The sequence below is a fragment of the Canis aureus genome, chromosome 5, assembly GCF_053574225.1.
Source record: "Canis aureus isolate CA01 chromosome 5, VMU_Caureus_v.1.0, whole genome shotgun sequence".
Classification (NCBI taxonomy): domain Eukaryota; kingdom Metazoa; phylum Chordata; class Mammalia; order Carnivora; family Canidae; genus Canis; species Canis aureus.
The window spans coordinates 54,979,458-55,002,599 of NC_135615.1; the positions used below are offsets into that span (position 1 = coordinate 54,979,458).

General features: G+C 39.9%; 1 protein-coding gene across 1 annotated transcript in view; it reads left to right on the top strand.

Moving 5' to 3' along the window:
- Nucleotides 1–437: 437 nt before the first annotated feature.
- The window catches only part of SLC30A5 (solute carrier family 30 member 5), a 35,971-nt gene continuing 13,266 nt past the window's right edge, over nt 438–23,142 (top strand). Inside the window, exons 1-7 of the mRNA XM_077898060.1 lie at nt 438–713; nt 10,386–10,508; nt 11,656–11,722; nt 12,954–13,039; nt 17,896–17,983; nt 21,568–21,655; nt 23,052–23,128. Of these exons, the coding sequence (XP_077754186.1) occupies nt 628–713; nt 10,386–10,508; nt 11,656–11,722; nt 12,954–13,039; nt 17,896–17,983; nt 21,568–21,655; nt 23,052–23,128 (615 nt within the window). The 5' untranslated portion in view covers nt 438–627. The remainder of the gene's footprint in view (nt 714–10,385; nt 10,509–11,655; nt 11,723–12,953; nt 13,040–17,895; nt 17,984–21,567; nt 21,656–23,051; nt 23,129–23,142) is intronic.

A 23,142-nucleotide genomic window follows, 5' to 3' on the forward strand; every position in this document is an offset into this window, starting at 1 on the left:
TCCCTGCAGGGAGCCTGCTTCTCTCTCCGCCTGTGTCTCTGCCTCTCTCTCTCTCTTTGTGTCTCTCATGAATCAATAAATTAAATCTTAAAAAAAAAAAAAAGATATTGTATCCCATTGAGTCCCACGTCGTCCGTTTCCTCCGGCCTCTTGCCGGTGCCAGGAGCCTCTGTACCCCCGACGGCCCCGAGGTGGCGCTGCAGGCGCTGCAGGGACAGGTGAGGCCGGGCGGGCGGGCGACGGCGGGCGGGGCCGACGGGAGCGGGGGCGTGGCCCGAGCCCGCGGGAGGCGGGGCTAAGGGAGGGCCGGGGCGCGGGACGCCGCGTGGTGCGCAGGCGCAGCCCGGGCTCTCCCCCGGGAGCGGGGGCTGCTGGGCCGGATGACGTGGCCGGGCGACGTCCGCTGCGGTGCGCCTCCGGGGAAGCCGGCGCCGCCGGAAGTGCCCGCGGCCTAGTCGCGACGCGCGTGTGCTTGGGAGGCGGTGGCGGCGGCGGCCGGGCCTGCGGGGACCCGACGGGGCCGCCGCCATGGGGGAGTGACGCGCCTGCGCCGGCTGATCCGCGGCGGCGGCGAGACATGAGGAGACTCCGCGGCGGGGGCAGCGGCGGCGGCTCCTGAGCCCCGGGATGGAGGAGAAATACGGCGGGGACGTGCTCGCCGGCCCCAGCGGCGGCGGCGGGGGCCTCGGGCCCGTGGACGTGCCCAGCGCTCGGTAAGTGCGCGGCGTGGCCGGGGCGCCTCGGGCCCGCGCCTGCGCCCTGCGGCTCGGACCTGGACGCGGAGCACCGGCGACCCGCCCGCCGCCCGCCGCGCCGTGGGCTCGGCTCCCTGTGCCTCCCTGTGTATCAGCGGCTGCCGCGTCGCCTGCTGTAGGGGGCGGTGCCCGAGCCCCTGGCTCTCCCGGCCGACCGTTAGCCGCTGCCCGGCCCGCCGGGTCACGGCCACCGGAGGGCTCTCCCCGCGCGAGGCACGGGCGGCGGCACCGTCCGCAGGCGCAGAGACCAAAGTGCGGACGGACCGACCTCGGTTTTCGGGTTGGCCCCGCACCTGCCGGGGCGGGGGGGCGGGGTGTTTGATCCGGCTTACTTGGTTCTTTTTTTAAGATTTTATTTATTCAAGAGAGAGGCAGAGACACAGGCAGAGGGAAAAGCAGGCCCCGTTCAGGGAGCCCGACGTGGAGCCCGACGCGGGACTCGATCCCGGGTCTGCAGGATCAGGCCCTGGGCTGCAGGCGGCGCTAAACCGCTGAGCCACCTGGGCTGCCCTGGCTTACTCGATTCTATTACTAAATGAGAAATGCGTGCACGTTGTTTTTTTGTTTTTTAAATTAAAAAAAAAAAAAAACTCAAACGCTACAAAAAGTCATAGAAGAAAGAGAAAATTCCTCCTTACCCGCCCCCTCCCCGTCTCCCCGGTCACCTCCGAGCGGTAAATGCACTAACCGCTGGCGAGCGCGTCCTTGATCTGTCTGCAGTTCTCAGGTGGGGTCAGAGATGCACAGGCTGTAGGGCCCGGCGGGGGGTGTTGCGATTGGTATTCACAGTCTTCGTGTTTAATGAGCTGGGGGGGGGGGGGGGAGTTGGTTTTGTTTGGTTTTTTGGTTTGGTTTTGTTTTGTTTTGTTTTTTTCCCCCGTTCTTGAACACTTGTTTTGAGATGTAAAGAGGGTCCTGAAAAATTCTTTGGAAAGGAAGAAACAGCACTGCTAATACAACTTTTCCAGTTAAACAGGAGAGAACGCGTAAAATGCTGGAACAGAACTTAAATCTACTGCCTTTTTTGTGGTTTGATTTTTCTAGTCGCTTACAAATAACAGCGCGTCAGATACTGTTTACTGAGCCAGGGCCAGTAAGTGCCATCGGCGACTCCGGTCTAGATTTTGGTGGTAGAGGGGGAAAAAATCGCAGTAAAGGACAGTAATAATAGGTCTGTTAACTAAGCTGGACTACGGGCGATAAAGTGTCATAACCATGTTAAATTTTCTGAAGTTGACAACTTTCCCAGTTTTATAGGAAAATGTCCACATTCCTAGAAAATCCCGGTATATAGAAGTGTGATTTTTTTCTTAAAGATTTTATTTATTTATTCATGAGAGAGACCGAGAGAGGGGAAGAGGCAGAGACACAGGCAGAGGGAGAAGCAGGCTCCATGCAGGGATCCCAACGTGGGACTCGATCCGGGGTCTCCAGGGTGAGCCCTGGCTGAAGGCGGCCCTAAACCGCTGAGCCACCCAGGTGCCCTAGAAGTGTGATGGATGTAAGTAACTTATTCTTAAATAGTTGAGGGCCAAAAGCCTGTATTTAGAGGGAGGGATAATAAGGCAAATGGGACAATTAACAGTGAGGGAATCCAGGTAAAGGTTATACTTCTTGCCACTTCTCTGTCGACTGGAGATGATTTTTCAGCAGAGTTTAAAGTTGTTTATTCGAGAGATGACTGTCATAAGTAGGCGTGGCAGTCTTTTGCTCTCCTGTTGTATTATTTGTGTGGCAGAACTGCCCTTCTGTTGTAGTTCATTGCAAAATCAAATTTAACTTGGGTGGTTGAAATTTTAAGAATTTTCCTTTATTGTAGACTGATAATCAAATACTAGTTATAATCCGCAACAAAACTAGTTCAAAAATCATTTAATTGTGGATATTCTGATGGCAGAATTCACAAAAAAAGAATTGCTTTTTTTTTTCTTTTTTATGGAAACAGTCAAAATTTATTTTAGAAGAGATTTTTCATTCTTCATGAGAGACGCAGGGAGAGAGAGGCAGAGACACAGGCAGAGGGAGAAGCAGGCTCCATGCAAGGAGCCAGACGTGGGACTCGATCCCGGGTCTCCAGGATCAAACCCCAGGCTGAAGGCGTCGCTAAACCGCTGAGCCACCCAGGCTGCTCCAAAAAAGAATTGTATTAAATGTTTCTATTTGGCTTCTGTAAGGCCTCTTTGCAGGAAAGAGAGGGACAGTCAACATTTGTTGAACACCTGTGTTCACTGTGCTCTGAATAGAGCACCTCACTTTATCCTTACACCAGTGCTGCGGTTCACATAGCAGGACTCTGGTTTCACAGATCACGAAACTGGGATGTAGGAAAAATTTTACTTTCCCAACTAATAACTGAACTGGGAGTCAGCTGTCCTAAACCTCACGCATTTCGCACACTCAGGGTGTTTTTTGTTTACTGGAAACCATGAACTGCTGCAGTGGGCAAAGCCTCTGAAGCACATTTAAACCCAAACCCAAGTTTCAGTAATTCCAGGTGTAGAGAACCAGAGATTTTTGTAATCCTTTACATAAAAGACCAGTGATAACATTTGATGGAACTTGTTAATGAGGAATAATGATTTATCATTTGAGTAGGTGGAGTGTATCCCTGAGTTGCCCAGAGTGAGTGGCTCGAGGGCCACTGCCCCTGTTGAAGAGCCTCCCTCTCCTAGCCATCCCCCTTGATCTTTCCCTCTTAGTAAATGAAGCTGTTCACTGTTTCCCTGCACAATATGAACTAAAAATATCTACTTAACTAGAATATGGTTATTTGGCCTTAGCTAGGGTCGCAGCTATAGCCCAAGCAGACTTCGTTAATGAGACTTTAAAAATCAGAGTCCAGGTTTTAACTAAATGTTAGAATAATTTTCCTGATTTAATAATGGTAGCAAAAATCTTTAGCATATATTACAGGAAAACTCACATAACAATGTCAAAACATGTGTACAGTTGTAAATATGTGAATATGTGAAATAAGCATGTGTCTGTCTATACATGAAGATGCAAAGGAAAAGATTTAGAACAGGGACTACTTGGCCACCTATGAGGAGGAAAATAGGAATGATTTTTTTATCTAAAACTTTAATAACAAGCAGCAGCTCAGAAATTACTTTTATAATCTCTGTATTTTAAAAATTAAAAAAAGGCAGCCCCGGTGGCACAGCGGTTTAGCGCCACCTGTAGCCCAGGGCGTGATCCTGGAGACCCTGATCGAGTCCCATGTCGGGCTTCCTGCATGGAGCCTGCTTCTCCCTCTGCCTGTGTCTCGCCTCTCTCTCTCTCTCTCTCTCTCTCTGTCTCTATGAATAAATAAAAAATCTTTTAAAAAAATTTAAAAAGGAATAAAGTGTCGGGAAGATTATAATCATAATGTTATCAAGAAGTATTTTTAAAAATAAAAAGAAGTATTTTACTTGGGCTCCTCAGTGGTGCAGTTGGTTGAGTGTCCAACTCTTGGTTTCGGCTCAGGTTGTGATCTCATGATCGTGAGATTGCACCCCATGTCCGGCCCCAGGCTCAGTGTGGTGTCTGAGAGTCTCTCTCACTGCCCCTCCCACTCATGCTCTTTCTCTCTAAAGTTAATAAATCTTTTTTTAAAAAAAAAAAAGGTGTTATATTTAAATTAATATTCTTTATGACTTGCCAGATTTTTGAAGTTTTATTAAAACTTTAAACAGGGGATCCCTGGTGGCTAAGCGGTTTAGTGCCTGCCTTCAGCTCAGGGTGTGACCTCAGGGTCTCGGGATCGAGTCCCACATCAGGCTCCCTGCGTGGAGCCTGCTTCTCCCTCTGACTGTGTCTCTACCTCTCTCTCTCTGTCTCTCTCGTGAATAAATAAATAAAATCTTTAAATAAATAAAACTTTAAACAGAAAAAAAAGAACTTTAAACAGAAATTACTTAGCAATAATTTCACATATTGCCCCATCTTGTTAAAACAAGTATGTTAAATATATATAATTTACCTTTCTCTTGATGACTCCTGAGCATTCTATCATCTGGCTAACTGAGCTGAAACACAGTCATTTATTCAAAGGCTTGTTCCTAGTGCTAGTATTTTCAAATATGCTCCTCTCTGCTTTGAAATACGCTTTCCTTTTCTTGCTTTGTAATTCCTGCTTACTCTTCTTTTTAAGTAGCCTCCACACCCAGCATGAGCCCAAAGCATGACTTGAACTCATAATTTGAGATCAAGTCCTGAGCTAAGATCAAGAGCCAAATGCTTAACCGACTGAGCCACTCAGTTGCCCCAGATTCCTACTTAGTCTTTAATACACACTTACGCATCTCAAACTCCAAAGACGGACCTTTGCTTACCAACTTAAGAGTTAGTTGCGTCTACTGTCTTTTTAAAACTCCATTACCAGGGGTGCCCGGATGGCACAGTTGGTTAAGCAACTGCCTTTAGCTCAGGTTATGATCTCAGGGTCCTGGGATCCAGTCCCACATCAGGCTCCTTGCTCAGTGGGGAGGCTGCTTCTCCCTCTCCCCCTTTTTCATGCACACCCGCTCGCTCGCTCTCAAAAAAAAAATAAAGTCTTTAAAATTAATTAACTAAAACTCCATTACTTATTTGGATTACATAGATACTTGTATGCTTGCCTGTCTTCCCTAGGCCTCAGACTCCTCGCAGACAGTCTCCATTACACGTTAAGTGTCGCAGATAGCACCTAGAAATACGTTTAGTTGTGAGTAACCTAAGAGAACTTTAAACAAATAAAGTTATATTCTCACATAAAAGAAATCAGAGGTTGCAGGTATTTACTCAGTACCTCAGTGATACTATCTAGGACCCACACTCCTTATCTTTGCTCTCTGCCATCCAAGGTATATTGGCTTTCATATTCAGGCTTGTTAGAAGATGGATAATACTTTTAGATAATGTTAAGATTTCAATAAGATTTTTTAGATAAAGAATCCTCCCTTGAAGGCAGAAAGAAGACAGAAGTATTTCCAGCTGCATCTTGCCCTTTAATCAGGACGAGGGAAGGCTATACTTGAAGCCACCCTGTCAATCTTCCTTTAGGCCTCATTGGCCATGTATGGCATCTTGCACATACTAAGTGTGCAAAGAATATTTGGAGAATGGCTAACTAGCCCCATGGAGAATGTATAAGGCTCTTTGCTGACATTGAGAATTCCCAGACTACTGTGATTTTTCTAATGTACTTCGGTTTTTCCTGGTCTTTGTTTTTCCCTTCCTGTATACATTTTTGTTCTTTGTTATCATTGCTTCTGTCCTGCTGCCTTATTATTACACCTAATCAAGAGCTTAAAGGGTAAGACACTTGAGGTTTGGAGTATCTCTGTCTACTTGATTTCATTCTGTTCTTTTCATTCTGAGTCCATGGCTGCGTTGCTGATAGTTCAAATTGCCAGAAGCTTGACTGCCACTTAATGTAGTACATTATTGCACTATATATGTTACTGTATGAGGTACTGCTCTATCATACAAGTATAGTTGTAGAGTTAGCATTCTTTCATTTGATAAAGATTTACTGAGCACATATAATGCTGGTTCCTGTGTTAGGAACTAATAAACAGTGGATTTCTAGCTCAACTGTTACTTTCATTGGCTAGTTTTGAATTGCTGTGCTGACCAGAATATTTAATTAACATAATATCATTAGTATACTAGATGTACTAAAGTCTTGTATGACTTTTTTCTCTGGTTTAAATGGGCCTAGAAAGAAATTAATCTTAGGTTTTAATATGCATTTTGTCTTTCATGTTTAAAGATTTTACTGTTTGTGTAGGCCACTGTGAATATATAATTGAGAACAATTTAGAGTATAGGAACCCTCAAAGCCTTTGGATGAACTTTGATTTTCTGTGTGACATACTAAAAAGAGCATACTTAGGGGTGTCTGGGTGGCTCAGTCGGTTAAGCATCTGCCTTCCGCTCAGGTCGTGCTCTCAGGGTCCTGGGATTGAGCCCCACATTGGACTTCTCAACAAGAAACCTGCCTAAGATTCTTGCTTTCCTCTCCCTCTACCCCCATCCTGGCTCGCACTTGCTCTCTCTCGCTCTCTCTCGGAAAAAAAAAAAAAAAAAAAAAGCATACTTGGGCACCTGGCTGGCTTAGTTGGTAGAACATGTGACTCTTGATCTCCAGGTGGTGAGTTCAAGCCTTATCTTGGGCATGGAACCTACTTAAAATTTAAAATTTAAAAAGTGCACGCTTAAGAGACATGGGCTAGACCCTAGCTAATTTTGTGGGCTTTAACTTCCCAATCTATAACATGAGAGGAATTGGGCCAGAGAATCTCTAAGGTTTTCCTCAGTTCTTAAATGTTAGTGTTCAGTTTTTTCTAGCACATGTACATTTACTTTCATACCTAAACAATTCCTAGAAATTTGGTAGATTTCCCTTATTGTCCTGTGTTTTTAGCCAGTCTGCAGAGAGTTCAAAAACAAAATACACTTGATTTTTTTGTAGTTGTTATAGCCACAACTTTATTATTTTTCCAGTACGCCTTTTTTCATTGAGATAAAATATACCTGTGGTATGGGGCGCCTGAGTAGATCAGTTAATTAAACCTCTGCCTTCAGCTCAGGTCATGATTCTGGGATCCTGGGATGGAGGTTCCCTACTCAAAGGAAAATCCGCTTTTCCCTTTCCCTTGCTCCGCCCCCCCCCCCCCAGCTTGTTCATTCTTTCTCTTTCTCTCTCACTTGCTCTTTCTCAAATAAGTAAATAAAATGTTTTAAATTTTTTTTAATTACCTACAATAAAATGCATAGATTTAAAAAGTACAAGTTTGCATTTTTCATAAATGTGTATACCTGTATAACTTAAAGATGTATGTATTGGGACGCCTAGATGGCTTAGCGGTTGGGCATCTGCCTTTGGCTTAGGGTGTGATCCTGGGGTCCTGGGATCCAGTCCTGCATTGGGCTCCCTGCATGGAGCCTGCCTGTCCCTCTGCCTGGGTCTCTGCCCCACCCCTCTCTCTATCTCTATCTCCCATGAATAAATAAATAAAAATCTTTTTTTAAAGATTTATAAATCTATTTTTAGAGATCACACACAGGTGGAAGGGGCAGAGAATCTTGAGCCAACTCCTCCCTGACTATAGAGCCCTACACAGAGCTTGATCCCATTAACCTAAGGTTGTGACCTCAGCCAAAATCAAGAGTCAGATATTTAACTCCTGAGCCATCCAGGCACCCTAAGCCATAGAACATTTTTGCCATCTCAGGAAATACGTTTGATCTTTTAAACAAGTATTAATGAAGTTTATTCTATTCAACAACTGGGTTAAATAGGAACTGCTTTAGGATGTGACTTAAATTGTTCATAACATTTTTATTAGCTTTAGGGTAATTAATTATCACATAGTTAAAATCCCCAGGGGAAAAATAATTCCTAGATTGCGCTATAAAAGGCCCCCTAGATCCCTGGGTGGCTCAGCAGTTTAGCACCTGCCTTCGGCCCAGGGCATGATCCTGGAGCCCTGGATCCAGTCCCACATCAGGCTCCCTGCATGGAGCCTGCTCTCCCTCTGCCTGTGTCTCTCATGAATAAATAAATAAAATCTTTAAGTAAATAAATGGCCCCTAGGTGGTGTTCATGATAAGAAAAAGCACTTTGCTCCAAATCTTTTTTTTTTTTTTTTTTCAGTTTAGTATGATATCTGGACTAAAACAGAAAATGAGCCATGTTGGATGGTGAATATGCTGAGATTCATTCTTTCAAGGACTGAAACTTATTTTAATAATTGTATCAAAATCTTCCTAAAATATATTTTTTCATGCCGCCTTAATCAGATTACTGTTTATTGAATAATAGTTTAGCTCTTGTTAATTCAGCACCATCACACAAACATCAGTTTTTATACTTTTGTACACTGATATCTCCATTGTACGTCAAATTGTTTTAACTCTGTTTGAATGACTTGAGTTTCTTTTAAACTTCTGGGTTTAAAAAAAAATAAAATAAAATAAAATAAACTTCTGGGTTTGCTTTTTGTATTTTTTTCTCCCATTGATAGAGACTTATGCCTGTCAGTGTGCTGCCTTGGACATCCCTCACACATCCTTTTTGTTGTTGTTTTAATTTTTTTTCTCTACATCTCGTTTTTAATCTAGTAACACCTGTTTGATGTAAACTTAAAAAGTCATCTCCTGAGTGGCTTGCACGAGCTATCCTGCTAGGGTGAAAGAAATAATACTAAGAATTCCTTAACTTTTTATCTCATTTTTTTAAATTTTCAAATTTGTATATGTTTTATAATATATATAACATCAGTACAGTAGTACACACTTATACAGATAAATAATGGATTTCATGTGCAAAAATTTTTTTTTACTGCTGGACGGTATATGATCAAAGAAGACTATTAAGCTAAAAAACTAGTAATTTCTTCCCTAATTTCAGTTTCTTTTTCACAGCTCCTTTTTTTCTTTTTATGGCAGCCCAACTTTTTCACACATTCAGTATTCTCTTATGTCCCAGAATATTATTTATAGTTGTTTTCTGCTGTTACCTACGATCCCTTTATCTTTTAGATTTATTGTTTTTGTTTGGTCTCTCAAGCTTATCTTAAAGGATTATCATTGTTTGCCATTCATATTTGAGTGAGGCCTAAAAAGCTAACTAGAATCCCATTGTGGGACTTGTCTCTAGAGGATCCCTATAAGTGTTCTGCTAAGAGATTGCAACCTGGCTGTTAGGATATTGGAAGTAAAAGAGAAAAGAGAGATGGGGTGGAGTTAAGGAAATTTCCTTTTAATTTCCATGATTTTATTCTAGCTCACCTCTCTACTCTTTTGCCTTACTCTAAACCTCTCCAGAGACTAAGCCTCGTTTTCTGTCGTGTTTGAGAAGTAGTTGCCTGGTTGTGCTGGGTGGTAATGTGGGGATCTGACTACCTGGAGAACTGCTTGATACTGCTCCTCTTTTCAACTTTCCAGCCCTTTCTGAGGTGCTTCAGATTCCTGAGCCTTTACAGGACCCTGTAGGGCAGGTTGCTTGACTTTTCAATTTAGATTCTCATCTCAGTCACATAGCAAAGCAGAGGAGGGGTAAACCCAAGGCGTTTACTATTCCTCTGTTCCGTTTTATATTGTGGTCTTCTAGTTTCATTGCAGGTAAGAGTCTGGTGTTTGTATTCTCTTTGCTTGAGGTAACTGTTGAGTTTAAAAAGCAGATTGCAAAGTAATCTGGGCAATTCAATTAATCAAGAACATAATTTATTTTTAGTTTGGCCTCTTTTTTGTTTTTTTAACAGATTATGTCTATCTGTCTATCTATCTATCTATGTTCTATATATTAAAAAGAATCTGGAGGGCAGCCTGAGTGGCTCAGCGGTTTAGCGCCGCCTTCAACCCAGGGTGTGATCCTGGAGTCCCGGGATTGAGTCCCACATCAGACTCCCTGCATGGAGCCTGCTTCTCCCTCTGCCTCTGTCCCTGTCTCTGTCTCTCTGTCTCTCGTGAATAAATAAAATCTCTAAAAAAAAAAAAAAAAAAAGGTAGCTACATAGATGGTGAGTTGGGTTTTTTGTTTGTTTCATTTTTTATATGAATATCTGGGTTTTATAATTCATATTGTATAAGAAAAAATATATTACAGAGTTTTTTGTGATTTTAATGATACTGAAACTTGTTTCTGCTTTTATTTTTCAGATTAACAAAATATATTGTGTTACTATGTTTCACTAAATTTTTGAAGGCTGTGGGACTTTTTGAATCATATGATATCCTGAAAGCAGTTCACATTGTTCAGTTCATTTTTATATTAAAACTTGGGTGAGTGTGTGTGTTTTCCTTAATGTTTTATTTATTTGGAACTCCTGTTTTAACTGATTATCTTTAGGAAATTTTAGATAAAATATTTTGTGCTATTTATTCATCCTAACAAACGTATGATAAATTTTTTTAAAAATAAAACACCTGACGTTAGAGGTACGAAGAGAATTACTTTTTCTGTAAAAGATTGCTGTATAATAGCTTTCCAAAACTAGACTTGTACTGTAGTTTGTGCTAAAGTGATTTTTGCACATTTCTTTTAATGTTCAGCTTGATAGAAGATTGCTGAATTCTCGTACCTGCTTCAGCATTCAATCTGTGCTGGACCTTATATTAGTTAGCCTCTGAAGAGCTCCGTGGTACATCCCAAGAGTGAAAAGGGCAGATAATTTCTTAGTATTTTCATAAAAATAGCTTTGACCCCATGGTCTCCTTAAAAGAGTCTCCAGGCTCTAGAGATTCCCAGACCATACCACTGGTATAGTTCAGCCTTCCAGCAGGTACCTGAGAGTTGTCTTGGCACAGATGTTCCTTATTTTCTAAGTTAAACTGTCCTGGGTTTTATTCACTTATGCTCCCTTCACAATACAGGGTCCTCATATAAAATAAATTTTACACTATTCTGCACATAGTAAGAAACTGTCTGAATGAAATTTCTTTGGATGTTGAGATTGATAGTGACCACTCTGTTAATAAAAATCTGTTAAAGACTCCCGGGAGTTAATTTTAGTAATTATGGAAGGAGATTCTTGACTAGGAAATTTTAAGTAAGCAATTGTATGTACATTTTTATATAAACATTTTGGGAATGTGAAAGGAGGGATATTCTTCATTTATGTTATTTCAATCTTTGTTATTAAGTTTTGTAGAAGATAGGAATTTGGGGGGGGTATTTCAAAATATGAAAAAACAGACCCCTTTCTTCCATGGCTTGTGAACTGGTTCTGAAGGCAATTACAAAATAAGAGTTCCCCAGATGTTGTAGTGGAAGCATTATTAGAATAACTATTGTTCTCCAGTATAGTTTTTTTAGAGGGTAACCTACCTTTCAAGTTGTAATATGTTTGTTTAAAGTGAGTATCTTTACATAACATCACACTTTGTATATAAGATAAATATTAATATATTAATGTTTTGTTTTTCGCAGGACTGCATTTTTTATGGTTTTGTTTCAAAAGCCATTTTCTTCTGGGAAAAGTATTACCAAACACCAGGTGAGTTTTTTGTACAGTCCTCTTTTTCCTAGCAGCTTGCTAGTCACTGGGCCAGGAAACACTGCCCTTTCCTTGATCAGGATTACTTAACAAATGATTTAAGTACACATTTAAGAACATTTCCATAGTTACCTTGCTCTTGACTTGCCTTTCAGTATCGAGGCTTCAAGAATAAAGTATTAATATAACAATGTTTAAAAATGGAGAAAAAGGTAGAAAATGTTAAGGTATACAATAATTTTTTTTTTAATATAAAACCCTATTCTGAAAGATTTATAAATGAGACTTGGAGACATGCCCAGGAGTGTAGGACAAATGCCATTAGGAGGCAGATAAAGCATAGAAATTAAGAATGAGGCCTCCAGAGTCAGACAGATTCATGTTCTATTTGTCCTCCTTATGAACTCTTTCTTTGAGTGAGTTCCTTAATTTTTCCCTCCTTCAATTTTCTCACCTATAAAATGGAGGTAATAATACCTTTGTAATGGAGCTGTGAGGGAAAAATGAATTAGTACATTGAAAGTTCTTGAAATAATGCCTGGCATATAGTGAATATACAATATGTATTAGCTGTGGCCCTCATCATCATCATTATTTTCTTTAGGCACCTGAGGTATAGGCTGCCTACCAGAAATGTCCTGCTTCTGTATAGTCACCTCATATTATCATGGTTTAGATAGTAGTCGTACCGTACTACTAGTTTGCTTTATGCCACAACTTAGAAACCTGTGCCTTGATTTTTCACTAGAATGACAAATTTATGAACCTCTGTTTTAGAGACCAGGCATGTTTTAAAAATAGGGTTAATATTTTAAACCCCATCATACCTTTTTTCTCTCTTTTCAAGTAATTGAAACTCAGAATATCTGATGGGAAAGAATTTAAAGACTAAAACATCGTGTGTTCCTAACAAACTAGTGAGAAACTAATGAAAAAAACCCCAGAAATGTGTATTCCATCAAAAAAGATTTCAAGATCTAACAACAGACAAGAATATAGAAAATGAAAAGCAGAATACTGTCTTACAAATCTAGATTTAGTCAAGGGATCTTAACATTTTCTATTTAATTTCAAAATATGTGATTATGTTTTTAAAATATGTAATTATTTAGTCTTTAAAATATTTAAGTGCTACCATTATTTTCTTTTCCCTGTGTATTTTATTTAAGATGTTGAGATATTAGCAAAACATATATGATTAAAGTTTTTAACTTTTTGTTTCCATCTATAGTGGATCAAAATATTTAAACATGCGGTTGCTGGGTGTATCATTTCACTCTTGTGGTTTTTTGGCCTCACTCTTTGTGGACCACTAAGGTAAATAAAAGTGCATATTTTGAATGTTTACTTATATTTCTTAATTTTGAATATTGATTTTCTATTCTGTGTCAAATATTTATGTTGTTATATGCAAATGCTTCTCTCCTATAGTATTGGATACAACTCACATACATTTTTATATGTATAGAAAAGAAGAGAGAGAGAACCTGTGTAATTTGTGGACTAGCTTTTTGTGAACACTAAATGTATTGTTCATGATCTGTCCTGGTATTTTACTAGTTAAGAATCTAAACAGGTTCAGGAAATTTTAGCATAGGTGGTTTTTTATTATCCATTGGTGATCCTTTTTATTTTGTTTTTAAGATTTATTTATTTATTTATGATAGACATAGAGAAAGAGAGAGAGGCAGAGACACAGGAGGAGGGAGAAGCAGGCTCCATGCCGGGAGCCCGATGTGGGACTTGATCCTGGGACTCCAGGATCATGCCCTGGGCCAAAGGCAGGCGCTAAACCGCTGAGCCACCCAGGGATCCCCTATTGGTGATCCTTTTTAGCAACTGTTTTTAGAAACTGAAAGGTCTGATGGTAAATAAAATCAACCAGTAGGAGAGCAAAATCTTTAAAAACACTTTTTTTTTCTTTTTTGCACAGCTCTAATACCCACAGAAAACACAAGTTATGGTTATAAACAAATATTTTGGGAATGGTATGTCAATCATCAGGTTAAAGATGAGTTAACTCTCATATTCCCCTAGATCTATGTAGAGTAATCTTTTTATGTAAACAGATCAGTTCAGGAGGGAAAATCCTTAAGGGCCATTTAATTTAATAGGAATTATAACGTGCAACTGTGCATTAACATTCTTTTAATGCTTCTCTATGTTTAAAGAGTTTTACTGACTGATTAAAAGTGTAAGAAAAAGTACCTGGCCATTGAATGGGCGAGAGCAGGGAATATGATAATGAGAGATAAGCGGTGAAAAGAAGGATATTTTGAAGGAACTGGTGGGATAAGCAGAGTAGAAAATAATAAGTGGGAAATGCTTTGTGAAAATTCTTTCCCATCTTATAACCAATAGAATAGCTTCTGGGTTTGAAGCCTCTTTGGCTTGTTTACTCTGTATTTTGTCAGATGCAGAGTATGCATAATTCCAAGTGTCATGTCATTGTCTTTGACAACAGCACTATCCTGGAATGATAGGAAAGCTGGCTGAATTTTCTCAGCTCGGGAGAGCTTTTTCATTTTATGTTTGAATATGATTGAGTGGTAGTATTACCGTCTCTAAAATTTATATTTATTTACAATGAAATTATGTTTTGTTCTTTATGTTATCAAACAACTGTCCTTATCAAACCACTGTCCCTACATGTTAGGATCGGGAAGAAAGGCGGAAAATTATTAAATTCTTACTTGACTCCTTATTTAGTCCTCTATTTCCTAAGTTACAACCCCTCACTACCACCAGTTCCTGACTCTTGATTGCAGCTCCAGTCATGATCTCAGTGTCCTGGAATCAAGTCCCATGTTGTGCTGCATGCTTAGCATTGGAATCTCCTTGTCCTCTTTCCCTCTGCTCTTTCCCCTGCTCATATGCTGTCGTGTGCTCTCTCTCAAATTATTTTAATTTAATTTAATTTAATTTAATAAACCAAAAAAGAAGCTGCCATACAGGGGTGCCTAGGTTGCTCCGTTACGTAAGTGTCTAACTCTTGATTTCAGCTCAGATCATAATATCAGGGTTGTGAGGTCCCCCCATTTGGGCTCTACAGTGGATATGGAGCCTGCTTGGGATTTTTCTCTCTCTCCCTGTTCCTCTACCCCCCACCCCAAGTTGCACACCCTCCCTCTTTATCTAAAAAAGGAAAAGAAGGGTGCCTGGATGGCTCAGTCAGACATCTGCTTTGGGCTCAGGTCATAAGGAGGCTGGTTCTCCCTTTCCCTCTGCCATTCCCCCTGCTTGTGCTCTCTGGCTCTATTTCTCTGTCAAATAAATAAAAATCTTTAAAAAAAATTTTTTAAAGAAAAAAGAAATTACAATTACAGTGTTTTGTGGGGGTTTTTTTAGAGAGGGAGAGGGAGGGGCAGAGGAAGAGAATCTTAAGCAGGCTCCATGCCCAGTGCAGAGCCCCATGCAGAGCTCCATCTCAGGAGCTAAAATCAGGAGTCGGATGCCTAACCCCATGCAATTTCTTGATCAGAAAGACTCAGTATTCCATAGCCATCTTATTTTAGGTTGCTTTTACTCTGCTGATATATTTATTTTCACAAATTATGTCTCATAATTAATAGAATTAAAGTTACCACTTCTGTGTTCTGTACTACAGATTATTAAGAGGAAAAATGAAAATTTTTTTAAAGAGTGGCTAAAAATCTTACTATTTAGATCCTGTAAGCCCTGTTTTGGCTAGTGATCATGTTTTTCAGTTTTTGTAAATATTTCATACATATAAGAAAGTTAATACGAATAAAAAGGTTTAAATAATAACAAAGTGAGGGCACCTGGGTGGCCTAGTTAGTTAAGCATCCAACTCTTGGTGTCGGCTCAGGTCATGATCTCATGGGTGATGGATCAAGCTATGCATCATACTGGGTTCTGCAGTCCGCAGAGTCGGCTTGAGTTTCCCTCTGCCTCTCCCCCAACTTATGCTTCCTCTCTCTCTCTCTCTCTCTCTCCCCCCCCAGATAAATAAAATAGTAATCAAGTGAATATTCATGTATCCAACACCCAGCCCCCAAAACAAAACCATACCAATACCTTTGAAGCCCTGTGTGCCCCTCCTGCTTGTATCCCCATCTCCCCCCTACTCTTAAGTGCAGTCAGCATCTTAAATTTGGTTTTTTGTTTTCTTGGTTTTCTTTATTTTCCACATATGTATGTATGTATGTCTTTTTTTAATGTGTAACTTTGCAAGTTTCTTACTTTGTGTTAATAGAATTATGTTGCGTGTATGTTCTACAGCATACTTTTTCCATTTAGTGTTATGTTTGAAACTCGCCCTTCTTGATGCATGTTATATATGTATATATTTCATTCATTCTGATGGCAGTTTTTTTGTGGGGTTTTTTTGTTTTTTAAGATTTTATTTATTTATTCACTAGAGTCAGAGAGAGAGAGGCAGAGACACAGGCAGAGAGAGAAGCAGGCTCCATGTAGGGAGCCCAACGCGGAACTCGATCCTGGGTCTCCAGGATCAGGCCTTGGGCCAAAGGCGGTGCTAAACTGCTGAGCCACCTGGGCTGCCCCAGATGACAGTTTTTTGAAATATGATTCACGGGCAGCCCTGGTGGCGCAGCAGTTTGGTGCCTCCTGTGGCCTGGGGTGTGATCCTGGGGATCCAGGATCGAGTCCCACGTCGGGCTTCCTGCATGGAGCCTGCTTCTCCCTCTGCCTGTGTCTCTGCCTTTCTCTCTCTCTCTCTCTGAATAAATAAATAAATCTTTACAAAATTATGAAATATGATTCATATACCATAAGATTCGTTCCTTTAGTCCAATTGAGCTGCTATAAAAAAAATACCCTATAGACTGGTTGGCTTTTTTTTTTTTTTTTTTTTTTTGAAAATTTATTTATTGTAGAAAGAAAGAGTGCATGAACAGCAAAAGGGACAGAGGGAGAGCGAGGAGAAAGAAGCAGACTCCCCACTGAGTGTACAGCTCAGTGCTGGACTCGATCCCATGGCCCTGAGATCATGACCTGAGCTGAAATTGAGTCAGCCACTTAACTGACTAAGGCACCCCATAGACTAGGTGGCTTTTTTTTTTTTTTTTAATATTTTATTTATTTATTAATGAGAGACCAGAGAGAGGTGATCTGACTAGGTGGCTTTTAAACAACACAAATTTGGGCAGCCCGGGTTGCTCAGAGGTTTAGCGCCGCCATCAGCCCAGGGCCTGATCCTGGAGACCCGGGATCGAGTCCCATGTCAGGCTCACTGCATGGAGCCTGCTTCTTCCTCTGCCTGTTTCTCTGCCTCTATCTCTCTGTGTATCTCTAATGAATAAATAAATAAAATATTTTTTAAAAAAATAACATAAATTTATTTCTCAGTTTGGAGACTGGAGATCAAGGTGAGGCAGATGGACTATTGGTGAGGGACTGCTTCCTGGTTGGTTCATAGACAACTGTCTTTTTCTATAACCTCATGTGGCAGACCCGGCAAAAGGAATACTCTGTAATCTTTACTATGAGGAGTCTAATCTCATTCATGAGGGAGGATTCCATCCTCACAACCTATGCACCTCAAAGGCCCCACTTCCAAACACCATCATACTGGAGACTATGATTTAAGTCATAGTCATTTAAATTGGTTTAACATGAATTTAGGGAGAACGCAAACATGCAGTCTATAACACATTTAAGTGTATAATTCAGGATTTCTTAATATGATCATAGAATTTCACTCATTTTTATTGCTGTGCAATAATCCATTGAATGGATATACTCTGTCATTTATTGTTACCAGTGACATTTAGGTTGGTGATTCTGCAAACAGAGCTGATATGAACAAGCTTTAGAAGTATTTTCTGGTACACATATACAAGAAATTGGTGTGGTATAATCCTATGAGTAGTATCATTTCAACCCTTTTTTTCCTCTTTTTTTTTTTTTTTTTTTTGAAATCTATAGACTCCATGCCAAACATGGGTCTAGACCTCAGTACCGAGATCAAGAATGGGGTGTTCTATCAACTGAGCCAGCCAAGTGCCCCTAGTTTCAGCCTTTCTTAGATAAAGACAAAAGGTAGATAATTCCAAAACAGTTGTCCCTATCTATTTTTCTCAGTGTTTTATGAAATCAGTGAGAAATGTTTACTTTCTCTTACTGCATTTGAATTCATGCTTCTTAATAAAGATCAGATATATTTTATGAACAATAATGTATTTTTATAGGACTTTGCTGCTATTTGAACACAGTGATATTGTTGTCATCTCACTACTCACGGTTTTGTTCACTAGTTCTGGAGGAGGACCAGCAAAGGTACAATTTTCTGTTATTACTTACTTGGAAATTGAAAGTATACATGTAAAATGTTATCCAAAGCAATTAAATAATCTCTTTTACCATTTAAAATAATGTAAGGGGGGATCCCTGGGTGGCGCAGCGGTCTGGCGCCTGCCTTTGGCCCAGGGTGCGATCCTGGAGACCCGGGATCGAATCCCACGTCGGGCTCCCAGTGCATGGAGCCTGCTTCTCCCTCTGCCTGTCTCTCTCTCTCTCTCTCTCTCTCTCTGTGACTATCATAAATAAAAAAAATAAAAATAAATAAAAATAAAAAAAATAATGTAAGGGCTTTTTCTGCTAATTTTAACTTGTTCTTAACAAATTTTTTTTTTACTTTTTATTCTGGATTTGTCATATATTCCTAGGAGGTTGCAAAAATAGCACAGAGTGCCCTTCACTCATTTGTAGTGGTCATTTCTTACCCAGCTGAAGTACACTATCAAAACCAAGAAATTGACATTGGTATAATCCATAGACCTGGGGCAGCCCCAGTGGCGCAGCGGTTTAGCAGCACCTGCAGCCTGGGGTGTGATCCTGGAGACCCGGGATCGAGTCCCACATCGGGCTCCCTGCATGGAGCCTGCTTCTCCTTCTGCCTGTGTCTCTGCCTCTCTCTCTCTCTCTCTCTGTGTCTATGAATAAATAAATAAAATCTTTAAAAAAAAAAAATCCATAGACCTTACTGAGACACGGAACTGACTGATCACCACAAAGATCCCATCATGCTGCACCCAAGCCTCTCACCTACCTCCTTTTTAACCCTTTTTGGAAGATACCTAAAAACTTGTTATAAAGTCTGATGAACATTCATCCAACATTTTGCCAAGTAGGCCTTATTTGTCTTAAGTAACTTAAGTATTATCCTTTTTTGGTAAATGAGTTACAAATCTGCAATTCCAAATTCTTATACCTACAGTATTTCTGTTTTACCAAATTAAATGTTTCCTGTGCATGATTCATTGTCCCAGTTACAGGGAAAAGAAGAAATAAAGACAAGGTGTAGTAGTCCCTGTTCTGAAAGGGGCTATTACAGGCTAAGTAATGGAGGCAGATGAATAAAATTAAGTGAACAAAATAACATGCCAAGTAGAGCAAAAAGACTACCCAGCCCATAGACTTCAAATAGGATATTTAATATTAAAGCATATGTCACTGTTTCTTTTCTTTCATTCGTAGAGTACTCCAAAATAAATGTCAAGTGGTTTGAAGAGCTTTGTGAATAAAAATGTTGAATATAATATAGTCTTAATATAGTATAACTGTAAAATATATTGAATAACGTAAGTCTGTAATGTGTAATATAAAATACAAATATACATAAAGTATTAATATAAAAGTGGTATACTATAATATATAAAATAATACAGAGATAAACATGTATCACATAAAACATGAATATATATGATATAAAGTAAAAATGAATAATTAACTATAAGCAAAGAACTTCCTGAGCATAAAAGCAGTAGGAAAAAATCACAATGGGAAAACTCAGCATATTTGACTTCATAATGATCATAAACTTCTACGTAACAGAAATCACTGTGCAGACAACAGACAACAACAAAAAATTACCACAAGTCAAAGTTTTACATTTCTTTAAAAATATAGACTAGTGGGACGCCCTGGGTGGCTCAGTGGTTGATCATCTGCCTTCTGCTCAGAGCATGATCCTGGGATCCAGGATAGAGTCCTGCATTGGACTCCTTGCAGGGAGCCTGCTTCTCCTTCTGCCTGTCTCTGCCTCTCTCTCTCTCTCTCTTTCTCTCTTAAAAAATAAAATATAGATTAGTAAGGTCAGTTAAGCAAAATCCTTAAGATTCTCAGTAAAAATGAGCCAAGGGCAGAGAAAGGCAACTCACAAAAGGAAATACAAATGACTTTAAAACATTAAAAAAAAAAAAAAAAAACTTTGGTTAAATGTTGGACTCTTGGTTTCAGCTCAGGCTGTGATCTCAGGGTCATGAATCAAGCCCCGTATTGGGCTCTTTTTCTTCAGTGTGGAATCTGCTTGAAATTCTCTCCCTTTCCCCCTTCCTTCAAATAAATCTTTTAAAATTTTAATAAAAATAAATAAAACAAAAATTTTGCAAAAAAATATTTGCTGTACTAATAGTCAGAAATGAGAATATAAATCATATATATCCTCTCAGTAGTATCTCTAATAAATCATTCCTTTCCCTGGAATAGGAACATAAACTTAAAAAATTCATCAGTTTTTAAATTCTGTATACCTGTACTGGGTATGAGAAATGACTCTGCTAACCTTCCTAAAGTGCCCTCTTTGTTTTTTTCCCTTAGAAGAATGGTAACTAAAATATTGATATTGTTAGAAATTAACTGTCTTCTCTATCACTTGCATGTTGTAGAATAAAATAAGTTCCTACTAATTACTCTGTAGCTACTTGACTTTTCAACCAAAAGCACAGTAACATTGCGGAGGAGTAATTCTGCAAACATTATATATATAATGGAATATTCCTCAGCCATTAGAAACGACAAATACCCACCTCTGCTTCAACATGGATAGAACTGGAGGGTATTATGCTGAGTGAAGTAAGTCAATTGGAGAAGGACAAACATTATATGGTCCCATTCATTTGGGGAATATAAAAAATAGTGAAAGGGAATAAAGGGGAAAGGAGAGAAAATGAGTGGGAAAATATCAGTGTATCAGTGAGGGAGACAACATGAGAGACTCCTAACTCTGAGAAACAAGGGGTAGTGGAAGGAGAGGTGGGCGGGGGGTGGAGGTGACTGGGTGACGGGCACTGAGCGGGGCACTTGACGGGATGAGCGCTGGGTGTTACATGTTGGCAAATCGAACTTCAATAAAAAATATATTTAAGGGGATCCCTGGGTGGCGCAGCGGTTTGGTGCCTGCCTTTGGCCCAGGGAGCGATCCTGGAAGACCCGGGATCGGATCCCATGTCGGGCTTCCGGTGCATGGAGCCTGCTTCTCCCTCTGCCTGTGTCTCTGTCTCTCTCTCTCTCTCTGTGTGACTATCATAAAAAAAAAAAATAAAGATATTTAAAATATATATATATATATTTTTTAAAATCTGCAAACATTAAGAGTTTGTGCAAGGTAACATGCCTGGTCCTTTTATTTTTTTAAAGATTTTATTTATTCATTCATGAGAGACATAGAAAGAGGGGGGCAGAGACAGACAGAGGGAGAACCAGGCTCCATGCAGGGAGCCCAAAGTGGGACTCGGTCCTGGGTCTCCAGATCCCACCCTGGGCTGAAGGCGGTGCTAAACTGCTGAGCCACCGGGGCTGCCCTGCCTGGTCCTTTTAGCAAGGAGATAGTTCAGGTTGCTATTATTATGTGCCTTAAATGCCCTTAAAATATCCTCCAGAATCTGTTGGAGCTCTTTGCTTTTTTATCTTACTGTTAATACTGCAATTTTATATTGTGTAGTAGAAGGGCTTTAATGTTATGTTATTTTTTCTTTATTTATTTGAAAAAGTTTTTTCTCTAGCATTTGTATAGTCATGGTCTTAAAAAAAAAATCAGCTCTTAAAATAGCCAGCTTTGGTAATATTTTCTTCCTTTTCAGACAAGAGGGGCTGCTTTTTTCATTATTGCTGTGATCTGCTTATTGCTTTTCGACAATGACGATCTCATGGCTAAAATGGCTGAACACCGTATCCTTTTACAGTAGATTGGAGTAATTCAGTCTTGCAGAAAAATAGAAGACTGGCAGAATGGGACAAGGAGGAGGATTGAATTAGACTGATCAGTCATGAATGAAACTTCATGCATTAATGAAGGTATTCAAATAATGAATAAATTATTCTAAATTAAATATTTTATAGCATTTCCATCAGTATCTTCTACAGGGACAGTGAAAGAATGTTTTAGAATGGCCAGGGGCTTAAAAAAATATTTGATTTGCCAGTCAACAGAATCACTCTGTTTGATCCCTTGTGACAAATTTAACAATTTAAATACTCAAGTTAGATGTCAGTTGCAATTATTAAATATAAACTTTCTTAAGATTTAATTAAAAAAAAATCTTTGACATCTTCTTGCCTGAAAGAAAAAACTGAAATTCCTAACCTGGTAATCACTCTCTTGCGCTAAACTGTTATTTCCCCTCATGAATAAATAAATGAAAAATCTTTTTAAAAAATTAAAATGAAATAAATAAACTGTTATTTCCAGTTCAGCTTCCACTCTTCTATAACCCCAACTTTCCGGTTTTGTTTTGTTTTGTTTTAAGATTTTATTTATTCATGAGAGACACACAGAGAGAGACACAGACAAGGGAGAAGCAGGCTCCCTGCAGGGAGCCTGACGTGGGACTTGATCCCAGGTCTCCAGGATCACGCCTTGGGCTGAGGGCGGCGCTAAACCACTGAGCCACCCCGGCTGTCCCCCAACTTTCCTGTTAAATATATATACTTATTTTCCTCTACAGACATACATGCCTTGTGCTCGGTTCAGCAGCATATAGACAGACATGCCTGTTCTTTTCTGTCCACACACCTCTTCCCACTCCATTTAGCTGACCTTGGAACACCAGTTCTAATTCCTCCTGTTACACTATCTGAAAGCCCATCAGTTAACTAATAACAGTGGGACTGCATCTCTAAGCTGCCTTCTTTGCTGAGGCTTACGTGGGCAGGACTTAGATTCAGGACTGATTTGAGATGTTCTGAAAAAGCCTTAGTTCCATGACAGTAATGGTCCAAGAAGTTTCCTTCCTCTGGTCCCTTTGTCCTGCTTACAACTGTACGCATACACTTTTGTCGGTTAACTACTAAAATTTAACAACTGTATCTTAAAGCACTATTATAATTGTTTTGGAGACAACAAAAGAAATACAGGCCATTCTAATTTATAAATCATGTCCCAGAATTAAATTTTTAATTGTTTTGTTTTTAAGGACAATAAATAATAAATTTAAGGGCAACCTCAAGTAAACAGGTTTGGGACCCCCAAACTAGCCTATAATAATGTAGCTAAAATTTTAGGAGAACTTAAGGATTCAAAGAGTTAATATTTGGGATTTTTTTTCCTTTATTGCAACTCACTTAGCTGAAGGACATCATGACAGTGCTCTAACTCACATGCTTTACACAGCCATTGCCTTCTTAGGTGTGGCGGATCACAAGGTATGTTCTTTTCT